Consider the following 14153-nt stretch of genomic DNA (forward strand, 5'->3'; position numbering starts at 1 on the left):
GAAGATAGCAGAGAAAGAGAATAAAATCTCTTTGGCACTATTTGAGTATGGTATTGACACACCGCAGGTGAATTTAAAGCAATCAGAGCACCCAAAGACCACCTGTCCAGATTAATGAACGCAACATCATAGGTATAGGATACTTTTAATTTCAACAATACCAAAGGCAAAGTCAAAAGCTTAGCAATATTTGCTAACAACATTATATCTAATACTTTAGAGCATTGCTTAAGTTTAATACTATCTTCATGACAAAATATAAAAAACCTTAATTACAGAGAAAAGCTTAAATTTAAAGGCCAGATGTTGAGGCAGTCAAAAGTTTACAAACAAAAGCTTTTTGTAACACAACGCAGAGACTGGGAATCAAGGTTTTCATAAGCATCATCTATGCACCTACAGTACTTAGAGTAACATAGTGCAGGGCCTCTCAACCTCAGCACTACGGACTATCGGGCTGGATAACTATTTGCAGATGGGGATGTCCTGTGCATTCCTGGATATTTAGTAGCATCAGTGGCTTCTATCCACTAGGTGCCAGGAGCACCTCCAAGTTGTGACACTCAAAAGGGTCCCCTGAAATTGTCAAATACTTCCTGGGGGACAATATTAGTTCCAGCTGAGAACTACTAAATGTGTAACACAGTTCACAGGCTTCCTTAAAATACCAAAATAATGGGAAACCCCAGAGAGGTTAGAACATTTATTTCATGGGGAGAGGATAATATATATAGTGCCATGACATAGACAAGGACTTAGAATGTCATAAAATATGAGCCAAAATCAAAATAAAGTTACCAGCAGACATGTAGACTATGGAAGGGAGCAGGAAGAAAAGATTCCACTCTTCCTTTAATATAAACCCATGTAATCATTTTCCATAAGGCAATAAAAATGTAATACCAATGCCAAAAGAAAACTCTCATTGAAAGGTGGCTGCAGAAGGGAACTTCTCTGGCATCTTTCTTAAGGACTCTATCTTCTGAGGCTTGCAAAAATTTATTTCCTTTCTAAGCGTGAACTTAATAAACTAATCTCTAGTCATTAAGTAACTATAGATGTGAGACTTAAAACTCATGAGGCGAGTACATGAACTTCAGGGATGAAGCTGCCCATTACTTCCCATCCATCCCGAATACCAACCTGGTTTTTTCTGTAGTCTTGCTGGGAGTGTCTCAGGACCCTGTAGCAGAGCCGGCAGATATGTCTGAATGGGGCATGCCGCTGATCCCCAAGCTCCTCCAGCCGCAGCATGGGGCCATCGCCACAGTCTGTGAATGGGGCTTGTAACAACTTGAAGATCTGATTGTGAGAAGGAAGAATGAATGCTGCCATCATTTACAGAGTTAATGGCTAACCCTTGGTCTTAAACTAATACAACCTCACAGGTGGTGGGACTGCACAGGCAAATCTTTCTAGATCAACATCAATAATCTGAAAATTACACACAATCCATCAACTGAGACTGGCTACTCACTGAATTCAGGCCACCTGGACCTTATTGGTCCTCAAACACTTGCAAGTGTGGTGTGTAGGGCAGTGGTTAAAAGTATAGACTTTGGAATTAGCAAATTTTAAGTTGAACTCACTCCTGCATTATTCCCTAGTGGTATAAAGCACAGTCAAGGTAGCTTTTGGTTTTCTCATCAGTAAAATGGAAAGAATATCACTGAGTTACAAGGGGGTCTTAAGGATAAAGTAGATAATAATTGTCAGTTGCATAAATATAGTGCTCAGTGAAGGTTTCTGCCCTGGAATCTGATCATTCTGGCCCCTCAAGGAATTACCACTGTGGAAATGAGCATTGGCATTAAGCCAGAGGTCTAATCTGGGAGTCATCCCATGGAACAGCTGGACATAATTTATTCTTGGACTGGAAATCCTTGCTGAAACATGATGGAGTTTTAATAAATTTTGTCTATCATCAACTGACAGGAGAAAGGATTCTCAAATCCCAAGTTCCCATGGAGAACTACAGGACTAGTAATGAATAGGTTTCTCTTTGGATTTTAGTGGCCAGGAATTTCTAAGCCAAGTATGTAGCCAATATATAGCTGTAGAGAACTATATGGTATGCATTTCTGTGCACTTCATCTACTCTTGTCACTTACCTCCCTATAATTTATCTTTACACCATTTTATTTAAATTTATACCAGGTAATACTATCTATATTTGTCCAGTAAGCCATTTATTCATTCTTTATGGTAAGATTTTGTGATGGTTTATAGAGGTCACTATTTATCAAATACTCCAAATCTTCCCAGACATATGAAATAACCTTAAGGACACAGAGAACTTGTTAATGTTTTTGACGAAAATGAAGTCGTCAAGTGAACACTTCTTGGAGTTCCCAACAGGTAAATTCTCACATGTTGATAGTCAACTAGTATGTTTTCAACTGAACTGAGCTAGGAAGCCATGAAAATTTACAGAGGAATCTTAGATGCATATTACTAAATGAAAGAACATAGAACTAAATACTGTATGATTCCAACTATATGACATTCTGGAAAAGGCTAAACTATGATAGCAGTAAAAGGATCAGTGGTTGCCAGGGGTTGAGGGGAATGAGGGATGAATAGGCACAGTACAGAAGATTTTTAGGACAGTGAAAATATTCTGCATAATACTGTAATAATGGATATGTAATTATACATTGGCCTAAACCCAAATAGTGTACAAACACCAAGAGCAAACCTTAATGTAAACTATAGATTTGGGGGGATTATGATGTGTCAATGCAGGTTTAACAACTGTATCAAATGCACCACTACAGTGGTGAATGTTAATGATAGGTAAGGCTATGCATGTGTGTGGGCAGGAGGTATAAACTTTGTGCTGTCCACTCACTATTGTTATGAACTCAAAACTGCTCTATAAAAATCAAGTCTCTTTTCTTGAAAAGTCAGTTGATCAAGCCTTCCAGGTGGGAGCCATCCATGCTCTCTGTAAAAGCAGTGAGCCTACTGATTTCTTACAAAGACTGCAGGTATGTCGCATCTCACAGACCTGCTTGAGGATATTCTGTTCTCTCATCAGCTTCTGCCGCTCCCTGTTGGGCTTGGAGAATACCACTTCAAGTACGTCTTGACCAGAGTTAGTGCCACCAGTGACAAAGTAAACCAAGTCTTCCAGTAGCTTGGTTACAGACCTTAGGGAGAAAGAAGCTATTAGAGATGGGGAACAGTCAACATCCAATAGGTTGGAAGCTTCACCTTAGAAGACTTCGGCCCTGATGAGTCAAACACAAGCAGATCCATTCTTCCCAATTTCCTTAAACATGACAACCAATTACCAAAAAGAGTAAAATACACACAACACATTATTGTCCACAAAAGGATAACCACCTTCACAAAATATAAGCCATCAAATTTTATTTCAGAGTAACACTGGCCCCTAATATTTACTTAGGTAGCCCCAGAGGCCAAATTAGAGACAAAGAAAAAAGATGATCTTTTCAACTTTAGAGACTCAAAGAAGTCAATGTGGTTCTTGAAAATCACCAGTAGAAGCCACATATAAAGGCTAAGGCCTGTTCCTCTCACATAAAACTGTTCACAGTTGGCATTTAGTCTTTCTGCAGCAAGGGATTAAAAAAAAATCCAGGGGCTGAGGATGAGTGTGTCTGGTTCTTGTGGGAAGCCTCACCTTCTTTCATTCTGGGTGATGGTGCCTTTCTCCAGCTTCCCAGCTATGGAGCCCAGCACTTTGCTGGCATCATTGGCAAAATCCAGGTCCCGAACTTCAGCAGGAGAAACTGGAACTATGGCAAAAGCTTCCTTATCCTCTTTCACAGGGGAGGTGCCAATCTGAAAAGCAAAATGGTCTTCATGGAACTGTCTTTTGGATTGAGAAAGCAAAACTTCAAACAAGCACTATATTTACGGGACACTGGGCTATCCAAAAAGCTGGAGCTATACCTTGCCGTTAAAATCAACAAGACATAGGAACATATCTGGAAAGAAGTACCTCAAATCACTAACAGTTGTTACCTCTCTAGAGATTCTTACTGTGGGGAAGCATGAAGCAGAAAATGGGCTCTGGTATCATTTCCTGCCTCCATTCATTCATTCATTCATTCATTTATTTATTTATTTATTTATTTATTTAAGATTTTATTCATTTATTAGTGAGAGACACAGAGAGAGAGAGAGGCAGAGACACAGGCAGAGGGAGAAGCAGGCTCCATGCAGGGAGCCCAACATGGGACTCAATCCTGGGTCCCCAGGATCACACCCCGGGCCGAAGGCGGCACCAAACCGCTGAGCCACCCAGGCTACCCCATACCTCCATTTATTAAAGGAAGCGTGTTAAGACTGTTGTAATTTAAAAACATGTTTATAAATACATAAGGAAAAGGCAAATAAGCAAAATGGTAATTACTGACTCAGTTTTATAAGGGTAGACAATGTACCATTCCTTCAATTTTTCTATATACCTGAAAATGTTCATAAAAATAGAAGAAAAAAATTCCAACAACCTCCCCCATCACTAAAAAAAATTTCACTTTTTAAAAATAAAATCCCTATGTTTGTGAATTTATGTTCTATGACCCTGGAAAAGGTAGTGAAGGAGAGGTGGGCCTCTGGGAGAGAAATTAAAGGGGCTGAGAGAACTTTTAAAAAAATGTATATTTAAATACACAGAGAGATAAAGAAATAATAAAGATTGGGGAAAGCTGATTAGGTATCTGATGCGCCTCAAGGCACAAGCAAACATTCCCTGAGCTAAAATCATCCTTCAAGCAGACAAGAAATCCAGACAATTGCTCAATCTTTAGGGCAAAAGCCATGGAATAAAAAGTTCTGGTTATTTCAAAAAGCCTGGGCTTGCTTTAGCCAGGTCCCATGGAGAGAATTCTTTCATTGCATTCAACTTTGTCCATGACCACACACTGGCCAAACCAACAAAACACAGCTCCCTATTCCCCCATCTGTTCTCAAAGGAGCTTTTTCATTAGGGAGCACAAGACCAAAGGAGACAGCCAAGTTCCAGAACTTACTTTAAGCATCACGGGTTTCTCTTCTTCCTTGTCAATGGGGATATTTGTGCTGTGAACCCAGGTATTAGTGCACAGGTGTCTCAGCCGGACATAGGAGTTTCTAAAGGGGAAAATAAAGAAAAAGGATTTGGAGGACAGGAATTTTTAGGTTCTCTATAGCCCCTGGCCTAAAATATATTCTATCAAAATACAGAGGGATACCAAAATGGTTTTTTGCTACATACACTAGACAATATAGACTAAGGAGAAAACGTCTGCATACTGAGATGTATTCTAATATGCTTACAATAAGAAATCATAATGATTCTAACATTGGAATATGCTGTATTTCTAAATACAAGATCATTCCTATGAAAAAGTATCTCAGAACAAACTGAGCATAAGACAGGGTAACAAAAAGTATTTACCGAGTATATATTAACATGTATCATGAGAGATGATGAAGCAACACTTGAAATTTTCATATGGATCAATAAAGCAAAAAATAAAATTACTAGGATAAAATGAGTTAATATTTAATAATCTTGTGGTAGGGAAAGCCATTGAAACATTTGGCAACATACTAGGGTCATAAATTTTAAAAGATGGATACACCTTAAAATACAGTTTAAATTTTATATCTTCCATAAAGAAAAAAAAATCATGAACAGAGTTTAAAGAGAAAGGACAGACAACCTGGGAAAATGAAAGAATATCACATGGCATATAAAGGTGATTAATCTGCATTTATAAGGAGATCTTTAAAATCAGTAAGAAAAGAACATCAATACTGGAAATGAAAATGAGACAAAAACATAAGCCAGTAATTTAATAAAGCAAAATATAAATGGCCAATAAACTTGGAAGTATACATTCAATCTCCTTTGTATACAATTTATACAAATTAAAACTATATATCATCTTACTGTATCATATTCCAAAGATCTTAGAGACTGACATAACCCAGTATTTATAAGAGCTTAGGGAAATGATCTGTCCTCACTCCTGGTGGGAACACTGGAAGGGAGTCTGGCACTTTATAAAACAAGTACAATGTATCTATCTTTTTATCTAGCAATCCCATTTTTAGATTTTTCACTTAAGAGATGACAGTACAAGTACAAATAAAAACAAAGCATTATTTACAATACTGGAAAACTGTAAACAATCCAATGTCTCAATAATGGACTAATTATAGTACATACACTAGAATATTAGTTATTTTAAATGATTATAATTGATATATACTTGGAAATGTATACAAAATATATTCAATGGAAAATGTAAAAATGTCTCATAATTCTATTTATAATAAATTATATACATGTTATTTGTGTGCCCAGAGACCTAAAACTACATAAACCATAATGTTAACAGTTATCTCTCAATAGTAAATTTTACATAATTTTTGCTTCTTTGCTCTCCATGACACTAACAAATTTTTGTAGCTGTTGTTTTATAGTGAACATGGATAATTTTACCATGTTTTTCAATTTTGCTTTAGGGAAATAGAAATAATGGCTTAGTTCTTGCATCAGGAATCTACCACATTAGTGAGACAAGATCAATGAACATCAAGCAATAGTAAGTAACAGGAAATGCACATTAAAAAACATTAAGTTGGGAGACAGTCAAGTCCTGAAGGACTTTCAGAGGAGGAGATTAATGAGGCTTCAGGAAGTCATGGAAGTTTTTTTTGTTACAGAAAACTTGAGTGAACTTTGAACACTGGTGGGGCTGGGACAGACAAAGGACCATAGAAGTCATTTGTGTTAGGAGGAGTTTAGAGCAATGGTACTGACATGGAAAAGAGGTGGGATGGGGAGAGCATCAGACCAGACATGTATCTTCAGTACATCCTCTCTGCCTTCTGCTTTCCCTCATTCTAACAGCCCTGAACATTATAAATACGGGCAACCATAGTGATATTTACGTTAACTAGAACAAATATACATGAAAAAACACAAATAAGAAATCTGATAGAGATTTGCAATTCTTTTTTCTTCTGAGTGACTTGCACTCATTTTCTTAATTTCAAATTATAACCAAAGCTTGCAGCTTAGGTTTTTATTGGATAATTACATTCTATAAAGTTCTAGGTCAAATTATATTTAAGATACAAAGGGCATTCTATCAATTCATTCTAAGTCCCATTCCCAATCCTTAACTCAAAAGTCATGAGATCAGGACAATTATAAAACAGTCACAAAGTTGGATGCTCTCCCAATGTTCATGTAATGCATCTATTTCATGTATATTGCAATTTAATTATCATATTTAGTATATCCAGGATTTGCAATTATCCTTTTCATTTTGATTTGGAAAGATTCTTTTTTAAAAAGAAATATTTTATTTACTTATTCATGAGAGAGAGAGAGAGAGAGAGGCAGAAACAAAGGCGGAGAGAGAAACAGGCTCCATGCAAGAAGCCCGTTGTGGGACTCAATCCCAGGACTCCAGGATCACGCCCTGGGCCATAGGCAGGCCCTCAACTGCTGAGCCACCCAGGCGTCGCCTTGTAACCAGTGACCATCACAAAAATTCCTTTGCTGATACCATTTCAGAGACATTCATTTATCTACCTTCAGACTTCCTGATCTTCAAACAAGTAATATTTAGCATAATGTTAAGATACAGGGAAATGAGTATACTACCCCTAAGGTTTTTTTTATCCCTCCACAGGACCAATGAATAAGAAGCCCATTTAATTGTGGCTCTTAGGTTGTTGGTCAAAGGCAAGAACAGATAAAAAAAATTTTTAAAGCTAAGACCAAGTTCAAGATCATAACTGGTAATTAACACTGGTAGACCATATTGGACACTTTTTCCCTGGTGAATACAAGGCTTCCCTTGTTTAAGAGTTCAGAATCCATCTACCTATGGACAACTAGTCCACTGAGAGTTTTCCAACAGAGAAACATAAATGAATTGATGTGGATACAAAAGCAGGGGTCTCTAACCAGCCAAAGCTGCTTGGCCATCTGACCTAAAAGCTTAGACTTCCCCCTTCCTACAGGATTATGTGAATTTCCAACCCATTGGGGAATATGGCCAACTAGCACCTTACTCTCTTTGCCAAGGGAATGACACGAAGCACCTTCTAATAAAATAAAACAATGTGATATGTCAAATCAAAGGGCTCTGTTCTTTGCTATCCCTAGAAAACTAAAACATTTAGTATGTAATATAACTGTCATTCCCTTGCCTCCTGGGAGCCTAAAGAAATTTATTAAATAATTTCCAGAACAGAGGCCATAACATATGGAAACTTACTTAAACCAAAATGTAATTGTGTTCTACAAACCTATACCTGTCTAGTTAACAAATCAATGAGAAAGGAAGCTTTTAAAAAGCAATTTACTGGGGTGCATGAGTGGCTCAGTCAGTTGGTCCAACTCTTAATTCCGGCTCAGAGTCATGAGATCAAGTCTAACAGTGGGCTCCTCACTCAGCATGGAATCTACTTGAGATTCTCTCTCTCTCTCTGCCTCTGCCCCTACCTTTGTACTCACATTCTCTCTCTCAAAATTAATAAAAATCTTAAAAAAAAGCAATGTGCCTTACTACAAACAATATTTAAAAGGGATCTCAAAATGCATCAAAGATCTAAGAGTAAAGACCATAAACTATAAAACTCTTAGAAGAAAACATCAGCATGATTGTTTGTGACCTTGGAATGGGCATAATTTCTTAAGAAACCAAAAGCTTAAGCAATCAAAGAAAAAATAGAAAAATAGAAAAATTGGACTTCGACAAAATTAAACATTTTTCTACTTCAATAGATACCATCTAGGAAGTGAGAAAACAACCTAGACAATGGGAGAAAATTCTTGCAAATCATATATTTGGTAAGGGATTTATATCTAAAATAAAGAACACTAAAAACTCAGTAATAAAAGGACAATTCAATTTTTTAAATGGGAAAAATTCTAAGATAATACATGAGTGGCCAAAAAGCACAGGAAAAGATGATGAACCTCATTAGGCATCACAGAAATGCAAATCAAAATCACAATGACATGTTGCTTCACACTTATCAGGATTGTTCACATAAAAAAAGACAGTGACAAGTATTGGTGAGAATGTAGAGAAACTGGAACTCTCACATACAAGAGGTGGGAATGTAAAATGGTGCATCCATGTTGAAAAACAGTCTAGCAGTTCCTCAAAAGGTTAGACAGAGTTACTATATAACACAGCATTCCACTCCTAGGTATACACCCAAGAGAATGAAAACTTATGTCCCCTCCAAAAATGTGTACACAAATGTTCACAGCAGCGTAATAGCAAAAAAGGGCTAACAACCCAACTGGCCATCAAGTAGAAACTCGATGAATATATGGTGCTCTACTGGCTTAGTCAGTAGAGCAAGCAATTCTTAATTCTGGGGTCATGAGTTCAAGCCCTATGTTGGGAAATAAATAAATAAATAAATAAATAAATAAATAAATAAATAAACAAACAAACAAACAAGCAAGCTTTTTAAAGGATGGGTATTAACCCTCCTTTAAAAAAAATAAGAAAAAAATAATTGGATAAATACAATGTGGTATAGCAACACAATGGAATATTATTCAGCAATAAGATAAAATGAAGTACTAATACATGGTATAAACATGGATGAATCTTAAAAATACTAAATGAAATAAGCCAGTCACAAAGGACCACATGTTACACGATTCCATTTATGTGAAATGTCCAGAAAAGGCAAATCAATAAAGACAGGACACAGGTGAGTCTAAGGATGGAAGTGGAGCATGGAAAAATAAGAGTAACAGAGAAAAGGGATGATGTTCTTTTTCGTGAAAAATGTCCTACAATTCTGATGATAGGTGCCTAACTCTGCTCGCTCATATACTAAAAGCCAATGAATTGAGACTTTAGGTAAATTATACGGCATATGATTTCCCTCTCAACAAATCTGTTACTTAAAAAAAAAAAAAAAAAGGCAGTCTAAATTAGGGGTTCCAAACCTGGAGAATGCAAAGCTGGGCACATACTTGGATTTTCTAGAGAAATATCTATAGCTTTCCCCAGATATTCATAGAATTCACAACCTCACAGAGTTTAAGAATCAAGTGGCCTTTTTACTGTATCACAATGAAAAGCCTCCTTGCAATGTAAAATGCTCTTCTGTGTGGACACTGGCCTCTGTTCATCGCCCTGACAGCACAAGAGAAGGTTCTCCTCCACTCCTGATAGTACCCACACTGCACTTACCAGTATCACCAACACGTTGAACAGGGAATTGGCAATGACATACATGAATAATGAAACACAAAATGATACTCAGTGAGATGGGCCATGTGTTAAACCTACAAATGCCACGGAGGTCACTGCTAGCCAATGCTGTGTTGAAGAGTCAGAATTGCCCCCAACTACCCTGTCTGTCTTCAGCATTTAAGATTATGGGCTCTGCAAAGGGATTAGCTGATGTGTGATAAGTTGCTTGAGCTCCAAGCTTTAGTCTCCTTATCTATAAGAAGGGGCAAATAGTAATACCTAACTCACAGAGAGTTTTGTGAAGATGACATAATATAACACAAATAAAAGTACTTAGCACTGAATATGGCATGTAGTTAAGCACTCAATAAATGTAAGCCGTTATTAATAGTATTGCTGCAGATGGTGGTGTTAAGCATGAGCTTTGACCCCTTTCAGAATCCAGTTATTCCCTCTATCAAAATACATTCTTATGCAATCAAACTAAGAGTCAAATTTAACAAAATAACTAAAGGACACTGGTCTGACTTCCCAATACTTTACTACGTACTCAGTGAACTGCAAATATTCCATTTTAAAGAATTTCTTAACAACTGTTTATTCAGTTGACTAGGAGAACTCTCAAGTTTGGGAATGAGGATGTGAGTAGAGGAAACTAGAAATGTGGAGCTCCTTGAACTTATGGTTTGATTTATTTACCAAAATAATGTACTTCTTATTCAACTTCGGGGAACTTATAAATAATGAGCCATTAAAAAACCAGATGCCATTCCAATGGGCAACCAGAACAAATTCTTTACAAAAGCTTCAAGAAAGGCAGTGATGATTTGGATTCCAAGAAGCCCAGCCAAGACACATATACCAGCTCTGACCCCCCTCAGGATAACCCATTTTAGAACCATACCTTGGGACAAGGCTATCACCTCCACGAAGAGTGGTGGGGTCTAGCTCAAAAATGGAGGAGATGTCATTGCCTTCAGGCACAGAGACCAGGGAGTAGACCATCTTTTCTTGGGCATTTCGCAACCTGCTTCGAGAGGCGTCCTGATCAGGGTCCACCTGAGGAGGAAAAGTCATAAATCATGGATTCTGCACGCCAGATCCTCCACTCACTACAATCACTGCATAGTCCACAGGAACAGGAAAGAAACAATAGTGAACATCAGCAGTTGGCAGGAAAAGAACCATAGTTTCAGAGCAATCATAAAAGATGATAATCGGCCACCCATGCCAAGAATATTTACACTCTACCTCCTTGTGTTGCAATAAAAATGTTTAAACAATGCAGGGTTACAGTAACAGATGTCCATGGAAAGAGAGCTATATAGGTGATGAAGAAGTCCGTATAGCTACATCCATCTGCAGTAGTTGGAAGAGAAAAGAAGCACTTTGAGAAAACTCATCCTGTGGATCTGGTTATGGGTCATTGTGTTAATCTACAGTTAAATTGTCTAGCAATAATATGATACAGCTACTTCCCAGGAGAAAAAGTAAAATAAGCCTGAATCCAAGTGTTCATAAGCAGAGATCCCAGTGTGGCCAAGAAAAATATTTGAGAAGTCAGACTAGCCCTGAAAAAAATGTTTGTAATTAATCAAGGAGCACTGCCGATGACAATTCAGGGAAAAGGGGGCCTCTCTTGCTATGTAAGGGATTTGGCAGAGGCTGAAGAAAATCCCTGACAGTTAAGACTAATGACCAATGACGAAAGCTTTCCTGAGAAACTATAAAAGCACATTCTAGGCTCCAGAGCCCATCTGCCTGAGCAGATTTAAGCAGCATGCTTAGACTGTCACGTCCTCTCATAGGCTTTGCAAGGTGTCTCCTAGCACTGTGACTCTATGTGGGATTATTTTTAATTTTTTATGTCTTTGCAAGAAGACAACATCCACCTGTATCTACTGGGGAAATCACATTTTCCTTGTCAAAAACTTGCTTTGCTTGGCTGAAGCACTGACTCCTTTCCAAACGGGGACTGGATAAAAGGAAATCAATTTAGAAGGCAAAGGAGAGAGCATGAGAGAATTTAATTCCAGGGCCCCACATCTAAGATTACAGGCAATAGTCTGCTCTAAGAGTTCATCAGCAGCCCCAATTTTTCTCTGAGAAAAGAAAGAAGGGAGTACGGGTAGGGAAAGGGAGAGGTGAGAGGTTGGGAGAGAGGAAGGGAGGGGATAGAGAGAGAGGGACAGGGGGGAGAAAAAGAGGGAGAGAAGAGGGAGGGTGGGGAGAGAGACAGAGAGAAGGGAGAGAAAAAGAAAATACAAATGGTTCTTTTAATATCTCCCAAAGCTCTGTGTCCTCTACCCTATGCCCTCTCTTCTAATACCTTGTAACACTACCTAAACAAACCTACAATTTGTTGTTCTATCTACACTCAAGTATGAAGTAAATGGAGAGCACAAATATCTCAGTTCAAGAAAAAGATCTGTCCTCTTCTAACTATTCTGACCTGCAAAGTCTTCCACACACCACTTTTAAAATAAGCCCTAATCTGATTCTAGTTTGAGACACCTAGTTCAGCTACAGGCTGGCAGTTCAATTTCCGACCTTTTCTTTAGTGTTCAGCCAGGAACACTAAAGAAAAATTAAAATTGCACGGAGTGTCTGTATCTGGACCTGCGACTGAGCACTTCATGTTCTTTATGTGCAGTCGGCGTTTGCCACCTAGTGGGAGGAAAGGCACACGTACAAAAGCCTTCCAGACAAGAGACAACTTGTGGTTGTCCTTCCTCTCCCTCTGGCGTCAAGCATGTGGCTCATGGGCGCTGCTACGTTGAGAACAACAAGCTGAACAAGCCAAGTGAGATTCCAGGCAAAGATTCCTACAAGCACTAAGAGCCAGTCTCAGGGACGTACATGACCCATAAGCAGAACAAAGTTTCCACACTGCAGCTTTTCCCACCACCATGGCATGAAGAAGCATGAAAAAATAGAAAGATGACCGAACTCTGAGAGAACCAAGACATGTGATGAGTTAGGACCACTCTCTGGTTCCTCATCGGTTCAACAAAGATCATAAAACCTCCCCTAACTCCTTTCACACAGCTGCTGTGCAGATTAGATGAACTCATGGATTTAAAGAGATGAAAAATGCTACTGATCATATGCAGCTGACACAAATGCTACTTACTGAGAGCTTACTACAGGCCACGTCTTACACACCACACCTCACTTCATCCTATCAATGAGCATATTTGCCACTTTCACAGAGGAGGGAATCGAGGGCCACAGAGGGGAAAGTAGCTCATTTAGTCACATAGCTCATTCAAGGGTGGCTCTGCTACTTATACCCAGGTCTGCCTCTTTTCCCTGCCTTGCTTTTGATCACTATGTTCTTCCTCCTGCACTATGAATGCCAGACCTCCCTTCATTCATCAACAGGCCAGGAGAGCAGCCCTGTTCCTCACAAAGCTCAAGGTACAAATGGACATCAGCTCTCAGTGACAAAAGCCACAACTCTCCTTCCAAGGTATTTCCGAGAGGTGACCTACTCTGTGTTACAACCCAGATAGCAGTGCTAATACCATTAGATACAAGTCACAAAGAGGCAGTTTTCTCCCAAAATAAAGAAGGTGCAAGGACAAGAACTGCCTGATGAAAAATGATGCCCCTGCCAGTGTAAGCCCCTGAAAACCAGCCATATGAACACTACGCACAGATGTTGGGCAAAGATTTCCCTGCACATTGGCAAGAAGTTGGAGCAAGTCAGTGCTCTTGACCTTCCAGTCCGTGTGGAAGGGTAGCTTTCAAAATGAGTTCTGGAAGAGAGGGTGAGGAAGATGAAAGGAAGGAGCAGGACCCTCAGCTCCTACCTCAAGAATCAAGAAAGAGATGAACTCCCGCAGCAAGTTCAGGAACTCATAACGGGAAGCTCTCAGCTAGAACCCCTCTTCGTTCCTTCCAAAGCTAACATTCTTTCCAAACCCAACTGCAAGGTTTATCTTT

General features: G+C 38.7%; 1 protein-coding gene across 11 annotated transcripts in view; it reads right to left on the reverse strand.

Moving 5' to 3' along the window:
• The window catches only part of ITPR1 (inositol 1,4,5-trisphosphate receptor type 1), a 318713-nt gene that overhangs the window by 165072 nt on the left and 139488 nt on the right, over positions 1-14153 (reverse strand). For all 11 annotated transcript variants that reach the window (XM_025451109.3, XM_025451124.3, XM_025451147.3 and 8 more), the window contains 5 exons: positions 11110-11264; positions 5004-5103; positions 3650-3810; positions 3011-3152; positions 1144-1302 (listed from right to left, as the gene is read on the reverse strand). In XM_025451109.3, the coding sequence (XP_025306894.3) occupies positions 1144-1302; positions 3011-3152; positions 3650-3810; positions 5004-5103; positions 11110-11264 (717 nt within the window). The remainder of the gene's footprint in view (positions 1-1143; positions 1303-3010; positions 3153-3649; positions 3811-5003; positions 5104-11109; positions 11265-14153) is intronic.

Source organism: Canis lupus, chromosome 20 (assembly GCF_003254725.2).
Source record: "Canis lupus dingo isolate Sandy chromosome 20, ASM325472v2, whole genome shotgun sequence".
Classification (NCBI taxonomy): domain Eukaryota; kingdom Metazoa; phylum Chordata; class Mammalia; order Carnivora; family Canidae; genus Canis; species Canis lupus.